This window comes from Carassius gibelio, chromosome B11, assembly GCF_023724105.1.
Source record: "Carassius gibelio isolate Cgi1373 ecotype wild population from Czech Republic chromosome B11, carGib1.2-hapl.c, whole genome shotgun sequence".
NCBI classification, from domain to species: Eukaryota; Metazoa; Chordata; class Actinopteri; order Cypriniformes; family Cyprinidae; genus Carassius; species Carassius gibelio.
The window spans coordinates 12,454,692-12,475,613 of record NC_068406.1 but is presented as its reverse complement, the minus strand read 5'-3'; the positions used below and the strand labels follow the sequence as shown (position 1 = coordinate 12,475,613).

General features: G+C 36.0%; 1 protein-coding gene across 1 annotated transcript; it reads left to right on the top strand.

Annotated features, from left to right (window-relative positions):
- The first annotated feature begins 16,117 nt into the window (after positions 1-16,117).
- nkpd1 (NTPase, KAP family P-loop domain containing 1) lies at positions 16,118-20,450 on the top strand. The gene is made up of 5 exons (XM_052569575.1): positions 16,118-16,290; positions 16,654-16,729; positions 17,294-17,428; positions 17,551-19,370; positions 19,674-20,450. Exons 2-5 carry the CDS (start codon positions 16,714-16,716, stop codon positions 19,914-19,916), a joined length of 2,214 nt encoding a protein of 737 aa, XP_052425535.1. The 5' UTR covers positions 16,118-16,290; positions 16,654-16,713; the 3' UTR covers positions 19,917-20,450.
- The last annotated feature ends 472 nt before the right edge of the window (positions 20,451-20,922 follow it).

Here is a 20,922-nt window from a genome sequence, read left to right as displayed (position 1 = left end):
AATGCCAAAATCTGCAATTTTGTCAAACAAATCAGATAGGTAAGCAGATTAATGTTGACTTGAACTTGAAAAATTGTATGTACTGACATATTTTTGTGGTTGAAAGATGTTACCTTCTGATGTTCATTCATGTTTATTTTGCATTATGACTAGTCAAGAGGAAGAGATGATCGGTTCATGTTCCACTTGTACTGAGACCAAATGTTTAATGCTGACACTTTCTTTTGTACCAAAAGTAAACTGCTCTATCTTGTCTGTCAGCATGATGTCAGTTTCCTCTTTGCTCTGCGATGTATTTCTTACTATGTAAAAACATGATGTGTTGTGTAAGAGTGTCATGGATTGTCGTATGTAGAAACTGTAAACAAAAGGGGGACAGGTCTTTTTACGAAGGATCAGTTGTGAGTGAACATCTCACAGTTCTGAGAACAACAACAAAATTGTCAGAATTGTGAGATTTATATTACACTTATATCTTGTCTTTTCTGAGTTTATATCTCACAATTATATATATATATATATATATATATATATATATATATTTAAAATCATACAAATTCATACGAAATCGCCACCTCATAAAAAAGTTGCGTTTTGTCATGAGATCTGGTTGAAGCAGCCAAACACACCACTGATGTTTTTATGTCCAGCCCAATGCTGTTAATAAAATGTAATCACCTCCATACTTGCATTGCAAATACCCTGCTTTCATTGTCTTCAGTCGTCTTAAGGGACTCATTTGTATCCTCTAAGTCAGCACTTGTACAGTAGCGGCCCAGCTTCGTATTCATTTATCGGCAATGGGATTAGAAGTTCAATGTATTTAAACTTGCTGTGGGCTGCTTCTTACTGTTCAAGGCACTATATTTGCATTCTCAGCTACCTGTCCTGGTTGTATTATTGTGGCTTGTGCACCTTATTAAGTCGCTTTGATGAAAAAGCATGGTAAATATGCAAATGAATGAAGTAAACTCTGGCCCAAACCCTGGTGAAGGCCGGACTGCTGTTGTCTAGAAGCAGGGACAGGACCGCAGGGGGGGGGGAAGGCCTTTAGGAAAAGTGATCACGTAATGATGCCATTTCTTTGATAACGGTGTAGAGCGGAGAGGCTAATTATTTCACCTGTGTGTGTGTGCAGTAACTGTCATTTAGCGTGTCGGTGGCTCAGACACACACATCATTGATTTAACCTCAAGTCCAGATCTTCTGTTCAGTCTCATTAGAGCTCTGCTGCACCAGCTCAGTTTCAGTATGTGTGTGTGGCGGTTCACGGCACGTATGTGGTTTGTGTCTTCCCTTTTTCTGTCACACACACAATCATTGGATTTCAGTCTGTCTCACTCTCCCTGGCCTTCTTTGGCCCATGTCCAGTCTTGCTCGGCTAAGCATTTCCATTGTCCGGTCGTCCTGCTGCTCTGCGTCTTCACGCTAGAGACTCGGATAATCCAGCCATATAATGTCTCGTTATTTAATTAAAACTCCTCACCACTGGCTCTTATCTGCCTGTTCTGCTCCCCAACCTGCCACTGCTGCCGACAGGCTCAGAAAAAAACCCACATTACTCTAATCACCGCACATTCTGCGGCCAAGGTGAGCTCAGATCTCTGCCTGAGTGGAGCTGTCTGTCTCTCCTCGGGATGGGTTCGATGTCTCACAACGGGCGGATGGTAGATTCAGACCTGCGGGCGGAAGGCAGACAGGGCAGACTTGGTTTTTGTTCATCTCTTTATTACATTCAGAATGGGTCCTGGACATTTCATGACACTTCAGCAGTCATGCTTCTTTAGCTTAAAGGAATAATTCAATCAGACATGAATGTTTTGTCATTATTTACTCATCCTGTATGCAGTTATTTTTATGTGGAATTCAAAATGATAAATCAAAGAATTTTGGCAATGGTCAAAGATCCAAAAAGGAAAGAACAACTGGAAAAGCACAATGAAAGTAGCCCAACTTTTGGACTAAGCTCCACCCCCACTGGTTACCGTTGCTAAGCTACATAGAATATTTGATAAATGACCGCACTGACCGGAAATCAAAATCGAGGAAAAGCAAATTCTGAACATTCTTACAAGTGAGTAAAACAGTGTGAATGAATGGAGTGATTTTTGTAAATAACGACTAATATTGCCACCTGTTCCTTACATTTTATTGCTTCAGTGGATTCAGGAGATAACTCTGTGGTATGTTTTCAACAGCTGTAGCCAATGAGCTGTCATTGTATAGCAAACAAAAAAACTGCATGAAGATTAAAATTGTAATGTAATGACATAAACAATTCCTTTAAATAAACCTGTCATTTCCAAGGCTGATGTTTGTTTACTCTCTGAATGATTTAGATGTAACGAGTGGTATTTTATTTGTCGGTTTAATCAAGTTTTATTTTTATGAACCATAAGAGCTAAACAAAGGTGCAGTTAGGAGAAAAAAAAGAAAAAAAAACACTATATCACAGATTGTTAAAAAAACAAAACCGTTAATATACTTCTGAACCTTAGCTAAACAGGATGATGTTATGATTTATGACACTCGCTCTCTAACACATACTCACCCCAAAAGACCAGAGATAAAACACTTAGCGCTAAAGCTAATGGGACAATCAACTAATGAGTCCTTCTTGTTTGTAAAGCTCCTTGACCTTTGTGATTTTGGGTCCCAGTACTGATACTACAGCTCTGTTGGACAGGGAGCTATAATGGTCTAGGTAACTATAATGAGGTCTTAGTGCCTTTTTGCCACTGCGAGAATGTACTCAGTGTTATGAACCACAATGTACAGTGATGCAATAACAGTTGATAGTGTTGTTTTGTTGTTGCTTTCCATCCTTGCAAACATAATTTTCTAATTAAGGTCTATATTCTGGTTAAGACTATATTTAATGAGCTTCTTTTTTAGTGTTATTAATACTTTAATTTAGCAGGGATACATTAAATTGATCAAATACAGAAAGAAAGAAAGAAAGAAAGAAAGAAAGAAAGAAAGAAAGAAAGAAAGAAAGAAAGAAAGAAAGAAAGAAAGGTGACAGGTTAAAGTTGAATCACTTATTAAAACACGGCATGATTCCAGCACTTAATGCGAGTGTTTTATTCTGGGAAACAGAAGCACGAGGACACCTAAAAATGGTGATCTGTGTTCAGAACCAGAATGAACACAAATGGCACTCTTAATGATTATTCCAGCATGTTGAAATTGTCAAAAATGATCCAATTAAAACCAAGCAAAGCAGACTGATTCATTCAATTTCTTCCTCGGTTTGATAGGCTTGTTCTTTATCTTTAGAGAAATTGCTGACCAAAGCCTATATATTACCCTAACATCAGAGGAAAATGCAGTTTCATTGGCTGCTTGGAATGCAGTTCCAGGACAAACAAGGATATTGATCTAGAAACATGTCCTACTCGGGTAAATCACGTTAAGTGTCAACGGGAACAGGCCATCTAAAGGTTCAGAAGGGCTATGTTCAGAAAAGAATACTAGCTTGGAATAGCAAATATCGCTCCATATACACTGCATACTGCATACTCTATGATTTTAAAGTAGTATGTTAAAATGGTAGCCATTATTTGACAATAAACATCAAACTGTACTCATTACATTTGTCACATGATCTCATCCCAATGCATGTTTAGTACAGTGAATGGCTCTTACATTGAAAGAAGAAAAAGAAAATGGTGTAGGATTTACTTTGTAATTATTTGTGTGATACACTAGCAATTTCTAAATTAAATTTGAATTTGAAGTAGAAAAACTCAAATAGTATTTTCTTTATAGTGTACTTGCCATTTAGTATTTGTTTATTTATTTATTTGCTTGCTTGATTTTTTTTCATTCGATTTTGGGTAAAATGTTTTATGATTATTTCCAGTTCATAACACTGGAAATGGAAAGTCAAGAGTGAACTGCATAGCGGGATGCCATATTCCACATTCCTGGCCCTATTGCATAATTGTCAGTGTATGCCATTTGGAATGCAGCCCTATCTTCAAAGCCTGCCTTGAGACATTGATTGCTCTACACCTAGATGTCCGATTGCATGAACAAACATATGCAGATTTCATTTTAGACGTCAGTGTGCAATGAGCATTCTCAGCCATCTCTGTTCTTCACTTAACGACTTATTGATCTGGTCCTCACAATTCACAGCAGTCTTCTCCACTCTTCTCCATCTCGTCTATTCTCTTTACAACAGGTTGTGGTCCTCCATTCTGAATAAGACTATCCCAGAAAATGAGGGAATTATGCAAATTAATCCCACCAATGACAATGCATTATGAGGAATTGCTCCCTCACATTTTCTCTGGCTTTCTGTCTTTCCTGATAGGGGACATTTTAAATCCCAGAATAATGAGTCATCCAGCATAATTCATTCACACTCTCCCACTTTTCTGAAAACAAATCCCGCAGCACTTCATCAACATTCTCTTCATCTCCACATTTTTCAACTTAATATTTCCACATTATGCAACTGTTGTGGAAACAAATCTGTACACACGACCCCAATGAGCAAATAAAAACAACACAAGAGAAGGAGAGATTAGAGCAGCATTAAGTTACAATCCAATCCCCCTCAGAGGAGCTAAAAAAAGACTGTTTTCTGACCTCTAGTGGTCATGGAGGTGAAGTTGCATAAGTTTACGACGCCACAAGACATAATTACTTGACATTGATGCCTGTTAACTTACTCTTGCTCTCAGGTATTGCACTGACCTTCACCCAACGAATAACACAACACTTCGCTGTGGGTTTGAAGTAATCTCCCTGGTTTTCTGTACAAACTTGTGGTTCATACTTTCCTGTCTTTCTCGCTTTGTTAGTTTTAGCTTTTTGTGCTTTCAAGCAACATACAGTGATCTCGAGATTATCCCTCAGTGGACATTATAATTTCTAGCCTTAAAGTTTGTACGCAAACATAAGTTCTCTTGCTCTTTTGTTTACTGCACTCTTGGATTTAAAAGAAAAGCTCCCTTTCCCAGACCATTTATGAAAACAAATATATTAAAAAAGACTTTCACCTGAAAATATGAAATGTATTTACCTCATGAAATTGTAAACTTATATGACACAAAAGCAAATATTTTGACTCTCAGTGTGGTTAGAACGATATTTGACTTTAGTCACATTTTAAGATGGTTTTTAATTGGTGTTCAGTGTGATTCCTGTTTATGCTGTCCTCCACCTCACTAACCTGACATGAAGGATTTCATCGCCTCTAAAGATGTAGATCTGCGCCTCAAATGAAGGCCAACAGCAGGTTGGTATAATTACCTTGTCTGTCTTGCAAATTGGATGTGTTTTCTAATCAAAGTTCTATGATGTGTGACCATACAACTTCCGTTATATGGAGTAAAAATTTAAAAAAAACCAAGAGGGTGAATAAATTATGTCAGAATTTTATTTAAAAATTTCAAAGTTTCCGGAATTGAAAACATAGCTAGTGTTTTGAAACACTTTTTCCCATTGGTCAAACAAAATCAGGCCCCGCCCACACACTCACGTTACTGGTTGAGCCAGCGGTTGTTGTTGGGCTGGTGGAAATACTCATACAAACAGAATGTTTTGAAAGTGCCTCAAAATTATATGTTGTGCTCAAATATGCTTACTTTCATACTAAATAGTAGGTGAAAACAGTAGTATGAATTCATAGCATTTGAGAAACATTAAGCGGAAATTACCGTAGCCTACTGATGACCACAGGACTATCAGTGAACTGACATGGGTAGTTTACATGACGGTAACAACATGGTGGGTTTAGTATGCCGAAATTACATTTATACGCTAACATCAACCTACAACTGAACTACTTAAAGTCTATGAAAGTGGTGTTGTTCATCATCTTTAAGTATACTAGCAAAAGAAGGGAAGCAGAAACCATTTTACACGCAGAGAACAAGCTTGGTTTTGAGATAAAATGAAAGCTTAATTCTTTTGAGTGACCTGCAATAAATGGCAGCCATTAAAAAAAAAGGAAAAAAGGAAACAAAGTTTGAAAAATCTTCTCACCAGACATCGTGGCAGACGAGGGACATTCCTGTTCATGATATCACGCCTAAATTAGATTTCTTCCCTTTCTGATTTAATAAAGGTATTCCTGGTTGCGCAGGAGCACGGAGAGCGGGAGATGCGTGTGGACTTCCAAGTAGGTGCCGCAGTCCGTAATGAGGAAGTGGAGGATGGTGTGGAGGAGGAAACAGGATTCTACCACATACCTGTTCCCTTTATCCAGCTTTATCCAGGCTGGGGAGATTGCACCTGTGTTTAATAATCATCTCACATCCTGCTTGTTGAGCCACACATCTTAAACTGAGTTGAAATATGTTCATCCTTTGGACCTGTGAGGAGAGGGTAGATGATAACTGGGTAGGAGAAGTTCACACACACACACACACACACACACACACACACACGTCTAATAGGACTGTGATTAGAAAGCACATCCAATTTGCAAGACAGACAAGGTAATCATACCAACCCACTGCTGAAGGCCTTTATTGGAGGCATAGATCTGCATCTTCAGAGTCGATGAACTCCTTCACGTCAGGTTAGTGAGGTGGAGGACAGCATAAACAGAGAGCCAAACCACAATGATAACCAATTAAAAACCATCTAAAAGAGGGAGTTAAATCAAAGCAAGACCAAAAGATCTACAAAACCTGAAGAAATCTGTTAGCATTCCCATTCATCTACACCTCTGATGTCAAAAATTAGACCACAATCTCAGCGCCTGATGTTGCCAGTTCTGGTTATTGTTTTATTATGGGAAATCTCAGCTCACAGGCCTCTGAAATGCTTGAATGAACAAATCTGATTAAGGCTTTTGATTCAACTCATTCAGCCACTGAGAACAAAATAAAATTGGATGTTATTTCATTGTAACATTCCATCAGACACATCACATTTCACATGGAATTGAAACTAAGATGAGTGAATCTTGGACCATTTGAAAGCTTTGCATAACAAGGATCAGAATACTACGCCTCATCAGAACAGAACTGCAGTGCTGCACTTCCACCTACAGGACAAAAGTATCACTGCGAGAGACTGGATAGAGTAACAACAAATTCATCTCTGGTACATCTAAGATCTTCACTACAGCTCAAGAAGTCTTTTTTTTTTTTTTTCAGCTTAATTTTTTGAGGTAGAAATAAAAAACCTGCACCAAGCATATTTTTTCTCAGTTTAGCCCTTTGAATTTTTTTTTTATGTTTTGATGTTTTTTCTTCCCGAGCTCCATATTCTCCTATATTTTCCTGATGCATCAAATATGATAGATAACATAAACACATGTGGAAACTTTTTACTTTTTTTTTTTTTTTTAATGGAACTGTTATTTATAATATCAAGAATAAGGTTTAGTAGCTTAATACGTAGTACATTCTCATCTTAAAAAAATATAATAATAAAAAAATAAAAAATAAAAATAAACCTAGATTCTTTGACACAAAAACAGCATTAATTTTTCAATGAGAGTGGATTTGGGCAACCGCCATGACACTCGCATATATATATATATATATCAAGAGTTCAGATGCAAAAGCCTCTAAATGCCATCTGAAATTTTCATCTGAAATTCAGATTTTTATCAGGCTCCTATATTTATGTTCAGTTATTTTACTTTAATAGCCTGGAAAAGGACCTGCACATTGCAATTTAAGTAAAATGACTCAACCTAAGCATAGGAGGTTGATAAAAATCCTAATTTTACATGAAATTTTCAGATGTCACTTAGAGGCTTTTGCATCTGAACTCTTTATATATATATATATATATATATATATATATATATATATATATATATATATATATATATATATATATATATATATATATATATATTACTGATATATATATATATATTATAACATGATATATATATATATTATAACATGATATATATATACTTTGTACACACATACATACATATTTAACTTCTTGTTGGTAATTTCCGTGCAAGGTTTCTAAAATGCTCCCTCTGTCTACCATAGGCCAAAAACCATACATTAGTCCCACCTACAAACTCATGAGCTAATGTTGATATGCTGGGAAGGTCAGGACAGAGGGCCATAAGACCCAGTTTTACATTTCAGGGAAATTAATCATTGGCTATGCATATTAAGCTGTAATATTAAACTACATTACTTTAAAGTTATTGCATTTTCTTTTCTTTTTTTTATAACTATAAAAAAAAAGTAAAATTTACCTTTAAGGGCAAGATGCAAATTTTACTGTTAATCTTTTTAGCAATAAATCAAGTATAATCATCTGCACAGCATTAAGCCTGGAAATTATATCTATTTATTAATCTCCTTCTACTTTCTCGAATCATTTATGTGATCTGTGTTAATTAAAGTGATAAAATCCTCAAATAAACGAACTAATGTCAGTGCTGACTGCATATTAGTTTTATCATTACTGAATGAATTAAACTTTAACCCAGTGGCAAACCTAACGCAAATGTTTACTTTCTTCAGTAATTAACATGATCAGCTATAGATAATTGCCTCGAAGTCTTTCTCAGAATACTCTAGACTTGTAAATTATAAAAAACTAACACTGTCGTGGATTTCACTCATATCTGTTGAACCTTGCTGATGTTTGTAAAGAATGAATTTGCCATTGAAATACAAGACACCTACAGAGAGCACGGAGTGTGTGGATACATGATGATATAAATGTGCCCTCATTTTATGTAAGACCACTTCTGTCTCTGAAGTCTGCTGCACTTCTAATCAGTAGTACAGTGTTTTAGTTAGTGGCTTTTAGCTGAGTATCTTCTATCTGTTCCATTTCTCTTGATACACTGATCTATTTCATTCATATTACGGCGTTTTACTATTAATTAAAGTGTGTTTGACACATGTCGCTTAATGCATTCATTGAGTGTAATTGGAAAGTGATACAGTCTTCGTAGTCTATTAGAAGTCTACTTCAACACTGATATATATATATATATATATATATATATATATATATATATATATATATATATATATATATATATTTGTTTTTTTTTTTGTTTTGTTTTTTTTTTTCTTAAGCAGCAAATCAGCATATATAAGAATGAAATTTCCGCTTTGCCATCAAAGGAATCAATTACATTTTACAATGTATTAAAATACAACATTTATTTTATATTATTCATTTTCTTCTACTACTTATTTAGAGAAGAACTAGTTGAGTTCCTATTTATTGAATTTCACAGCATGAGCTCAACAGTGAATTGTGAGTTAATTGCTTTAATTACATTTTACACTAAGTTGTAAATAAATTGACCGAATGTACATGTAGTATAATAGCAGCACTGAATAAAGCTGTGCAGCCAGTGGTTAAATTGCACTAATGTTGTCTTTACTCCATGCTGCTCTTGTATTTCTTGTGAATTAAACAGCCAGAACAGCCTGCAGCAAACATGGGATTATTACATTGTGCAGAGCCAATTTAAGCATGTGCAGGGACGCGCACCAAATGTGCACATGCTTTTGTGTTGCTTTTGAGAGTAGTAAGTTAAGTATAGCATTTTTTTTTTCTTTAATATAAAACTAGTCTTACATTAAAGTGGCGTGTTCCTCATTTTAATTCTGCTCACAATATTTAAGCGTATCTTTTTTTCTTCATGGTAGGAATTTTACCTGAATGTTGGTGGAGAACCTCAACTTCAAGTCAGTCTGCAGCTGGAACTAATTCATATATTTTGCAAGGAGATAAGACCGCTGTGCTGTTCCTTCCACTTCATGGAGATCATGGAGAGGAAGAAGAACATGATTTAAAGATCACAAATTTGGACGTTCTTGGTGGCTATCAAAATTGTACAGGATATCCCCCAAGGTTCAGTACAGAAAAAGATGACACATTCAATTATAAACTGAATAACAGTGAATATAAAATACATGCCACCCTTGTAGATTTAAAGGAATAGTACCCTAGAAAATTTACATTCTAGAAAAATCAATCATGTAGATGAGTTACAGAAATATTGTAAAGCATCGATTGCTCGCCAGTGTATCCTCTACAGGGAAATGGGTGCCGTCAGAAGAAAAGCTGAAATTTTTAAAAAAAAATAAACATCACAGTAATCCACAAGTATTTCACACCACTCCAGTCCATCAATTAATGTCTTATAAAGCTACACAGCCTGGGGGTGAGTAAAATTTATGCAAATGTTACTTTTTATCGGAACTTTTAGAACATAACAAAACCAGTGTGTTGCCAAATGAGTCAGTGAGGATGACCTGAAGGCTTTTGGTCATGATCCAACAGTTAATTTTAATGTTTGCATGAAGGACAACATCTGAACTTAAAATGGAGTGCAATGCTCTACCCCTGTATTTAGTGGAATAAAAGTGATTGTTTGATATTTAAATTATTTATTAATTAGTCTACTTATTTTGCATGTAATTATATTCATAGTGGAGAGACGTTGAATACTTGCTGATGTAGGTGGAATATGCCTAAATGGTGAAGGCGCATGTAACAGTCCTTCAAATGACTCTTGGACAACTTTTGAAATTCACATCCTGTCTCACAGCTGACCAGGTCCAGCAGCATTGGATCCAAAAGTTGCATGCCCTGGAGTGGTCATATGCTCGCCTGGCCGTGGTTCGTAAACAATTTAACTGACCTGCGGTGTGTTCTTCTCCAGGCAGTGTTCCAGGGAACAACGCTGCATCCATACAAAGCTGCATTTGTTGTTGCGAGGCATTGGATTACACTAAAAACCAAAGCTATTAGCTTTAGGTTCATCAATTAAATACATAAATGCAATTAAAATGTTATTAAATGCATCATAATAACACTAAAATTTTAAATACTGTAATAACTGAAATGCTTGATTTGTTGTGCCATTCCAAAGAGGCACAAAATCACTTTCAAAGACTTTTAAATTAAAAGTTCCCTCATGGTTGAATGACCTGCTCAACTCAATCCGAGTCCTTAGCCATCTTCAAGAATTGGCCAAAAACACATCTCTTCCATCTTTACTTGACCCTCTAACTCCAGCACTCTCTATTCTAATTCTATTCTTAAAAAAACCTGTACATTTTAGACTTGCACTCTATTCATTAACAGACTGCTTGTTCTCTTCAAAAAATAAAAATAAAAAAAATAAAACTAGCCATTCTAATCTTTTGTTTTTGTATTATATAGTTGTTTTCTTTTTATTCACTATACAAGTAACAAAAGCAAAAATGGCTCTAACAATAGCTTGCTCTATTCTTTTTCTATTCTATCTGTTTTCTTTTTATTTATTATATAATAAAAAAAATATATATATAAAAAAACCTTGCTACGTGTACAGCGTTAGGCTAACAAAGACTTGTCATAGCACTTGCATATCATTGCTCTTTTGTTGATTTTGATATCTTCCATTGTCCTCATTTGTAAGTTGCTCTGAATAAAAGTGTCTGCTAAATGACTAAATGTAAATGTTAAGCACTGAAATGAATTATAGAGGTATACTACAGTTCAAAAGTTTGAGGATAGTAAGATGATTTAACGTTTTTAAAAGAACATTCATGATCAAGGCTGGAAAAAAAAAAACAAAAAAACATTAGAAATATTGAATAGAGTAAAGATTTTTTTTTTTTTTTTTTTTTTTTGCAAAGCCGAATTTTCAGTGAAAAATAAATAAATAAATAAACTTACTAAGCACCAAAATGTTTATCCCTTCAGCGTTTGTCCTCCTTCGAGGTTCATTTAACATTCAGAAACTTTAATTACGGCTTCCTTCATGAAAATGCTATCAGTCACATACCATGCCGCCGTCAGGAAGTGACCAGCATCGGAACGGACATCACTTGAACGTTCAGGCTCAAGGGAGCGTAATTCCATCAACACATTCAGTTCCCACCGCTCACGAGCTGCTTGAAATTGCAAGGGCTGAACATAAGTTGTCAACATGAACTCAGAGCTGCTCATTGAATTAATATTCAAAATTAGTCGGCCTAAGCGAAAATCTCATCAACGTGTCACGAGCATGATTATAAACTGCTCACTGACTGACAGTTCCAGCTTTTAATTATGCAAATACAGTTTTACATACGGTTTTCAGGGAATTAAGCAGATGTTAAGCTATAGAATTTATGCATACTGCATGCAGGGGCACATTCTTAATTTCACTGTGCATACAGATGAGGGCAGTATTGCGTAAAGGATGTTATTGTCCAAGAGAACGTTCAGATTTGAAATCTCTAATACAGTCCTCATAACAGGGTGCAGCATGACATTAACAAAATGATTTTCTTTTCTGTCGTGGGGTATTACTTTTTTTTTTTTTTTCGTTTTCTCATAGATGCCTTTAAAGATGGTGCCTTCAGCTAGTTCTGTAATCCTTTCAGTAAGTGATAAGAGTGTTGTAGCCTCTCAGAAAGGCCTAGGTTTAACACGTTTGACCATGTTAAAATCCATGCATGAGGAAATTCCATGGATTTGCCTCCAAAATTAGTGTAAAAAAATCCAAAAACACAGATTATGTCAGCGCCTACCGTCACACAAGACAGAAGCAGAAGCCCCAAACGTTATCAGGAAGGCTATTCCAGAGTTTAGGAGCCAAATGCAACAAAAATATTCTACCTCCTTAAGTGGACTTTGCTATCCTAGGTACTACCATAGGTCCAGCATTTTGTGACCTTAGGGAGTGTGATGCGTGGTAGAAGACTAGTTAGGTACGCAGGAGCAAAACTATTAAGGGCCTTATAGGTGAGTAATAATATTTTGTAACTGATAGAGAGCTTCATAGGTAGCCAATGCAGAGACTGGCAGTTTATCTTGCAGTTTACTGTTGCTGTCGGGTATGTCAGGTCAGCTGTATTTTTTATTGTGTTGTAACTGTTTTATAAAAGCAATTAGGTACTCGTTGCCGTGCTGTATTGTGAATAAATGAGGGCTAAAGGGGATGCAGGCATGATGTGGAAAATAAAATGCCATCTAAACTTTTCTAAAGACAGTCAGTTATCTTCAGAGATACAGTCATATAAACCCCAAAATCATATTTCATGCATCCCGAACAGTGATTTTGCTCTGCATGCTACATTATTTTCTCTTCTCTTCTCGTCTCTGGTCTCTGTTAACAGCCATTTACAAACTTTGTAATATTTCCACACAAATAAATATACTTTGGGAAATGATTGCAATATAGTTTGTGTGCAGATCCGGAAGAGGAATAAGCTAAAATAAAATTAAAAGACATTTGTGTATTCAGAGCAAAAAAAAAAAAAAAACATCTGATATGATTATGCCCAGCCGACCACAATGACACGGTAGGTCATTGAATCTTAAATCTGTCCAGTGATTGCACATTTTGTGGTTATGTTACCAATATATGTATAGCTTTATTTAAGACATTTTAAGACTTTTTAAGGACCCTAGGCCACACTGTCTATATTTAGATAATACCCATAGTAATGAGTCTGGAAGCGGAATTCTAACTGTATTTTTAAGTTCTCATCAAACATCATACTTACTTGATTGCACCATTGTGCGGTGAAGAAAAAAGATGCAAATTCAAGGTTGTCCACTGGAAGCAGTAGCGCTTGTCCATACATCACATAAATCCAGACAGCCTTCTGTTCTGAACGCATTTATCCCACTTTGGCGTGCAACATTTTGCAATGCTGAAAGTGTACCACCCTAAAAGTGTGGAAACCAGGAGAAGAATCATTCAAGAAAAGAATAAAAAAAACATTATTAAAGTTATAACATCTCATTTTAGGCTATAATTGAGAGTCACGAGGCAGAACGAAGCAGAATAAAGCCTTAATTTTGTAATATTGTGGCAATTACGGAGAAAAGCTATGATGGAAACAGCAATCTGATTGTCTCAGATGATGGATGGGCTTATTTCAGAGTGATCTAGATTGTGGTAAACCTATGATTAAAACCTAAAGCGTGTAAAGAGACCTTTTTTTAAACAAAAGCCCAAAATGAACAGCACATCTCTGGTATGACTTTGTTTGATGAATAATAATGTGCTCCTGGTTTTGGACTCAATCATCTTTTTATTCAATCATTCATTCATATGATTCTTTATTCATACAGTTTTTTTTTTTTTTTAAAGAACGATGTTACTCCAAACACAAGTCTATGGTTTGCTTGCACAGAAAGACCGCTGCTCTTGTAATGTGTACGAGAAAACACTATGACCCATTCAGGGAACATGCTCCGTACATTACGCAGCAAAAAGCAAGCAGGATAGATTGTGCCTGCAGTTGTAATTAATCCTAAGGGAAACATTTGGGAGAGCTGTACTTCCAATTATCACACTTAATTTAGCCCAGGGAATCTAATTTGGGAAATCTATTTACAGAGATGTACAGACTCCCACACTCTCCACAAAGGGGAATCCAGCACTTGCAAAAAAGCAAAAATGACTTTGAAAGAATCATGAAAGCACAGCCAACGGTTACTAGCTCCTGACAAAGTACCAGTCATTCATGCATTTTCAATGTGAAGTTCATGCTGAATAGAGCTGCGTTGAATTAGCTTGAGGCATTTTTAAACAGGGTCTTCCAACAAGATGCAACCAGGGCTTTCGAAATGGTAATACCTCAAAATTTCCCCATGATTTTGGCTCAACCAGCAAGGTGGTATTGTGTATTGAGAATGTATTGCCTGTCATGCCATACTGTATTATTGTGTTATTTAATTTAAAATGGCACAGATTTTCCTTTATGTTGTGCTATTTTGCTATAATATGTTTAGTTGTGCTGAACTTTATTTTTCTGATCTGTTTGTATCCCAGACAACTATGACAGATGCTCCTTCAAGGGAAAAAAATCATAAAAATGTTCCTTCATAGAAACACAGCGTTATGTTGTATTATATTCTATGCTGCTCTATTGCATCATGCTGCAGGAAATACAATACACAGAAGCAAATGCAATTGTGGAGTTATAACAAAATAACATCGAAATCATACAGTGATTAACATACATAAAACTATAATCATAATACAACACTCATACTCAAATTCTAAATCTATTTGTTCGGGAGAGCTCCCAGACACCATGTGACTCTGTGTGCTTTATCAGAGCTTTATTTAGTTTTTAGGTAATGCTAGATTCAGGTTTACAATAGCTGGGCCAGATCAGACCTATACAGTAGTTCAAAATGTAAGCTGCATTAAAAAAAAAAAAAAAAAAAAAAAAAAAAAAGCCATGCCCTGTCAATCATATGAATGGTCCCAAAACCTGTCAAGTTCAATTACCAAGGAATGGTGCAATAGATGGAAGTCGTACAGATTTCTAGTTATTAAGGATGATTTTTATTTTTTCAATGTCTATGTTTTGAATATTTATACTACAGCACATGACTGTATCACATCAATCTGTTACATAATATTTATACACGAGCAAGCAAATATTAGGAATTATATGAGATGAATGGTGGTTTTGATGCTCTTTTGACATATCAAATCATTAAAATTGTATATATGTTGTAGCTTGATTAAGCGTAAACAGTTAAGTTACTTAAGTAACCTGAAGAGTAAACTGTTCCACTGCAAGTGAATACCTTTACTCATCAAATCCTTTAGAAATGGTGGAGAATTCATTCCTGTAATTTCAGTAAAACGTCATCTATGTCAGCAAGTTGAGAAGCAGAATTCAATCCAAATGTCACAACAAAATGTTCAGGTTTGCAAGAAACATAAATCTTTATACAGTACATGTACAAAAATACATCATCAACATACGAAACATGAAGTTGCAAGTGATCGTTCTGTCAACTGGCTCCAACTCTGGCTTTCATCCTTTTGAAGCCTCCTAAATATTTCATTATTTATGATTATGAAAGTATGGAATCCATGTTCAAGCAAGTAACATTTAAGAATAGTTCAAATTTCAATAAATAATATTAAAGCACAAGCCAGGAGGGCAGACAGGGAAACAGGAGCTGAACGAAACAACAACAACATAATTAGACTGGGATCATGGCACAATAGTGATCCATTTTATTTTATTTTTTTACATACTTAAGTAAACTTGTATGACTGGATCACTAATACATGCAGCAATAAATACATAACAATCAGTTATAAATTATATTGCAGCTATGCATCGTGTACAGCACCAAAATTAAGGTCTAGCTCAAAGTTCATCTACAACTCCTCAGTTAATGTTTACACACCAGCAAGTTCTCTCTTCCAGTTTCTCACTCTTCTATACCACATCTGGTAAAGCAAAAGCAGTTTTCTTCTGTCTACAAGAAATATCCCTGAAAATGGAGAATGAATATTAGTGTACTAGAAATGATGCTGTAAACTGTGCCTGAAGGATTGCTTGGTAATTCTGCTTGGAGAAGGTGAGACATTCTATTCCTCATTATCATATTTTTCATAGTGAGGGATTCAAAGAGATTTGTGTGGTGGCTTCATTTCAAAAGTGCAACACAAACTGCTAAAAGAGGTATATTTTATGTATATTCTAATTTAATATGTTGCTGTCAGTATGCGCATTGGTATGCATTTGCCATATGTCTTGGTATGCTTTTCATTTTTGGTAATCTCATACTAAATTGACATTGCATGCATATAGCTGAATTGGAAGAAGAAATGTATTGCTTCATTATTTATTTCATAAATTGTGCTATTATAAATTAGTGTTCATGCATATCAACATATGTAATGGAAAACATTTTTTTTAAATGTTATTGCTTGTATTTTAGTTTTATTTTCAGGAGAGAGGTGAATGAAACACAGTTTTGTGTTTTGTAAATAGAGGACTGATGGCAATCGAAAAGGGTATGGTACACACAACACAAAAGGAACTACAAACTCAAAACTAAAGTATACTTGACAAGTCTTAAAGTTCATTAAGTCCATAAACAAAATAGAGACAAAACAAATAAAAATATGCTAGTGGCATAAAATAATGACTACATTCTTTACATTCAGTTTTACAGCATTATCTGAGAGTCCTCCATCTATTAACTTTGAATCCATTATTCATTCTTTGTTTGAATGAAACAGGGACTTTGCCCTTTTAGATAAACCCATGAAAAATTGTCATCTGCACATTTATTGCACTGTATTTAGTCATTTGTCTTATCTACATTTATGCGACCTCACCCACGTCAACATCATTGTGTTATTATGATTGAAATCAAATAGATGAATATGTAGACTTCACCCTGAAAATAAATACTGGCCAAAAGTAGGTTGGGCATAATTATACCTTGTGGTTAGTAAAGGCATAAATCATTGTTTCAGTAAACGTAACATTAATATGTTCATGAAATCTCAAATTGAGATTTACAGAAAAATCTACAAAAGAAAATATGACAGCTAACTGTGTTTCATTTCCAGTGACCGATATCCCTTCAGATAATGTGTATTCTTATGCATTATCAAAAACCCTCACAAAGGTCTCTTCTCCTGTGACGGTGGGTTTGTATTCAGAATGTCACAGCAGGATCAACATGGTCCTCAAGAACATTGAAGGTAAGTGCGCACACCTGTCAAACTATTTTAAATGATTGAGCCTCCCAGGTGTCCTCCAAAAGTCTTGGAGATTTTGACATTTCTTTCACTTTATCTCTCTCTTTTTTCTTTTTTTTTTTTAGTTTATATGAATCAAGAGGCCAAACGAAGAGAAGAGAAGTACACTAAGGAACCAAAGCCTCGCTCAGTTACTCCCTCTATTTCTGCCATCCTTTCTCTGATTTTGCGGCTCCTCTTTTACCGGCCTGTATGGACAGAGCAGAACCGGAATATGAAGAACATTCGTTTTATGTTTGTGAGGTTCAGCGCATGGCATTTTGCAGGCAGTGACCTTCTCTGGGCGGGACTGGTAATGCAGTTGACCAACGCTATTCAGAACAGCTTTGGTAAACTCCAGCTGGGCCTCTTCCGAATCGTCCAACATGACAAAGAGAAAGATGCAGGGAAGAAGAAGATTGAGGATATTCCAAAGAACTGGAGGTCCAAAAAGTTGGCCTGCATCCCAATTTGGGCGCTAATACTTTCAGGATTCATTGGTTCAATCCTTATTCTGGTTCCTCTCATCATGTTTGGATTTCCTCAGCTGAAGGAACACTTAGAAGGAGAAAAGGTTGAGGAGTCCAGCAATTATGGTGCACTGGAAGGTTTCGCCATTGCTGTACTTGGTGTTCCTGCGGTCGGAGCTCTAAGATTCATATTATTGTTGTTGAAGAACCTTATCTTCAAGCAAGACCTCAAAATTAGACAAGGGCTGGACAACAAGAAAGTAAGTCAGCAGCTGGGACTAATGCATGAAGTCCGGTTGGAGATGAGACTGCTGTGCTGCTTCATTCACTTCATGGAGATCTTTGAAAGGAGGAGGATCAGGGTGGTGTTGGAGATCACCAACTTGGATCGTTGCACACCGAAGAAAATCGTAGGTGTTTTGGATGCTATCAACATTCTCCTATCTGATGAAGAGAGTCCGTTCATTTCTGTTCTTGCTGTAGATCCAGAAGTCCTGGTTAGACAGGTTCAACAGGCAGAAGACTGTCTAAGCAGAAGAGATTCTGCACATGACTTTCTAGATCGTATAATCACACTGCCCTTCACTGTGCCTCCCCTATCAAATGCATCAAAGTCCAGTGTTTTTGAAAACATTGTCCGTGGTCAGTCTGAGATCTCTGAAAATGTTCCTTTTGAATTGTCATCTGCTATAGGAGATCCCAGTACTTCATTCTCTATTGAAAATGAGAATTCTGTAAAGGGCAGTGGGGCTGAAGAAGAACAAGCCATCCCTTTGATTGCAAAAAAAGGAAATGTTGAAACCTTTGCCGCAGCAGAACTTAATCTTGAAGAAGTGGGTAAGTTGACTGAGTCTGCATTTTCCTGCATCACCTCAAGAGATAAAAGTAAACTTCCAGCTTACATATCTGGAGACACCATGTCAATGAGACGAGTAATTAACTCCATTCGAGTAACTATTATGATTATGGAGACCCGAAAATTGGAGCCTCCATCTCCAGAGAAAATTGCTGCGTGGGTGGTTTTGGTGGACCAATGGCCTTGCAGATTAAGTTGGATTCTTCAATGTGTTGAAGATGACCAACAGAGTGATGAAATAGATGGATCAATTTGTGCTGTTGATCATACCAGGAAATTATGGGATGTGTTCAACTGTAACAGTCTGGAGCTCTACTTCACTGGAAATGCAGTGAAGAACTTTCTGGACAGAGACGGGGACCCTGAGCTGTTTGAGATTTTCCTAAAGAACCACTTCAAATTCACTGTAGAGGATTTGGAGAAGTTTAAGCTTTGCACAGTGAACTTAAACTACTCCATCAAGAATGAGCTGGCCAGGATCCGTGGGAGCCGCAGCCTCAAGAGAGCAGGGAGAAATGCCTTCCAATCCCTCTCATCACGAACTGTAATGAACATGAAAACAGAAGATATTTGTCAAGAGGTTTGTAATCATTTTTTTTTTAAATCTAAGTACATGCTAGTTTCAGCATAGCAATATTTACACAGCAATGCGTGTGTATTTGTGTGTGTGTGCGTGTGTGTGTGTGTGTGTGTGTGTGTATGTGTTTGTTTGTTTATTTATTTATACAACCATCATTCAATAGTTTTGGGTCAGTATAAGATTTTTAAAGTTTCTTAGTCTCACCAAGGATGCATTTATTTGATCACAAATACAGTACAGTACAGATTATATGTACTTATACGTTCATATTGAAATACTGTATGTGCATTTCTTTCTTTTTAGCTGTCAAACCTGAGATTCCCAAATAAATATCTTGAAACAGTAAAGGAAAATTTCATAGATGGCAGAACGATTCTCTTCAGCGACCAAAAAGACCTCAGAGAAGTCCTGCAAATGACTCTGGGTGAATGGACATCTTTTAAAATTCATTTCCTTGGGGTCATACCTTCTAGTCAGCCAGCTCAGGCAAAAACTCTTCCAAACACCACAAACCCAGGAGTGGTCACATGCCTATCTGGCATGTGAGCAGTATAAGTGACCTTGAGGTTTGCATCAGTGCCTTTTTTCTCATTTGTATGCTTTCAATGGTCTAAGAATGTTTCAGGAAACAATAACTGCATCCCTACAAAATAGAATTCCTTTACAGCAAGACTGTAAATGAACACCAGCAAATCAGAGTACTCAGATGATGAGCATAAAGGGTAATAGAAAATGCACCTGGGTTCAAACATACGTAAATAATAGCTTTCTTAATCTTTCTTGATTAATGTATTGATTCCATCTATTGACTGATACTACAAACCTTATAGGACTGTGCAACCAATCTTCTCTAAAAACATAAAAAAAACTGTTCAGCTTGTCTACACTTATTTCCCTCACATTCACACTTAAGACACAGCAGGTCTAATGATAACACCATTCATAAGGATAATACTGTCAGGCCATCAATCCAATCTGTGAAGGAAAAAGAATCATAATCATATCATAAGGCAGTGGACTTTATAAAGCCAAATTTAGTTTTTGTAAATTATAAGGTTTCATTGCAACAAAACTGGTTACATGCCCGTCAAACAAAGAGATGGATTTTTTTTCTTTTTTTTTAGAATAAAAATATTGATGGAAACATAAAGTCTAAAAATGAAACAGCATGGTATATTTAGAAAAATATCTCAGAGGTAATTTGTAGAAGGTTCATATCTATACACATAAAATGTTTATGGCCACCAAAGGTCCATCTCATACAAAGTTGAAACATATAACACAAGTGCAATAAAGCATTGCCACAAAACATAAAACATCTACAAAAATCCACATGAACATTGTGCAACAGTCAAACAACCTCATATTCCTTTAATCTAAACTAAAGCAATACTACAGTGTGCCATGTTGCACGTGAACCACTTTCCATGAAATCCCCCACTCCGAAGTTTCCGGTTTCATTATATCACTCTGAGTTGTTCGATACAAAAACTTTGGCAGTGTTCAGAATCTGTACTTTGGCACTTTAGTTTTACTTTCTATAAAACTTTAA

Bases quoted from the DNA above. Each gene is read 5' to 3' on its own strand.
- nkpd1 (XM_052569575.1), top strand. The intron at 17,429-17,550 runs GTAAGTGCGCAC...TTTTTTTTTTAG, and splicing joins GGTCCTCAAGAACATTGAAG to TTTATATGAATCAAGAGGCC. The intron at 19,371-19,673 runs GTTTGTAATCAT...CTTTCTTTTTAG, and splicing joins CAGAAGATATTTGTCAAGAG to CTGTCAAACCTGAGATTCCC.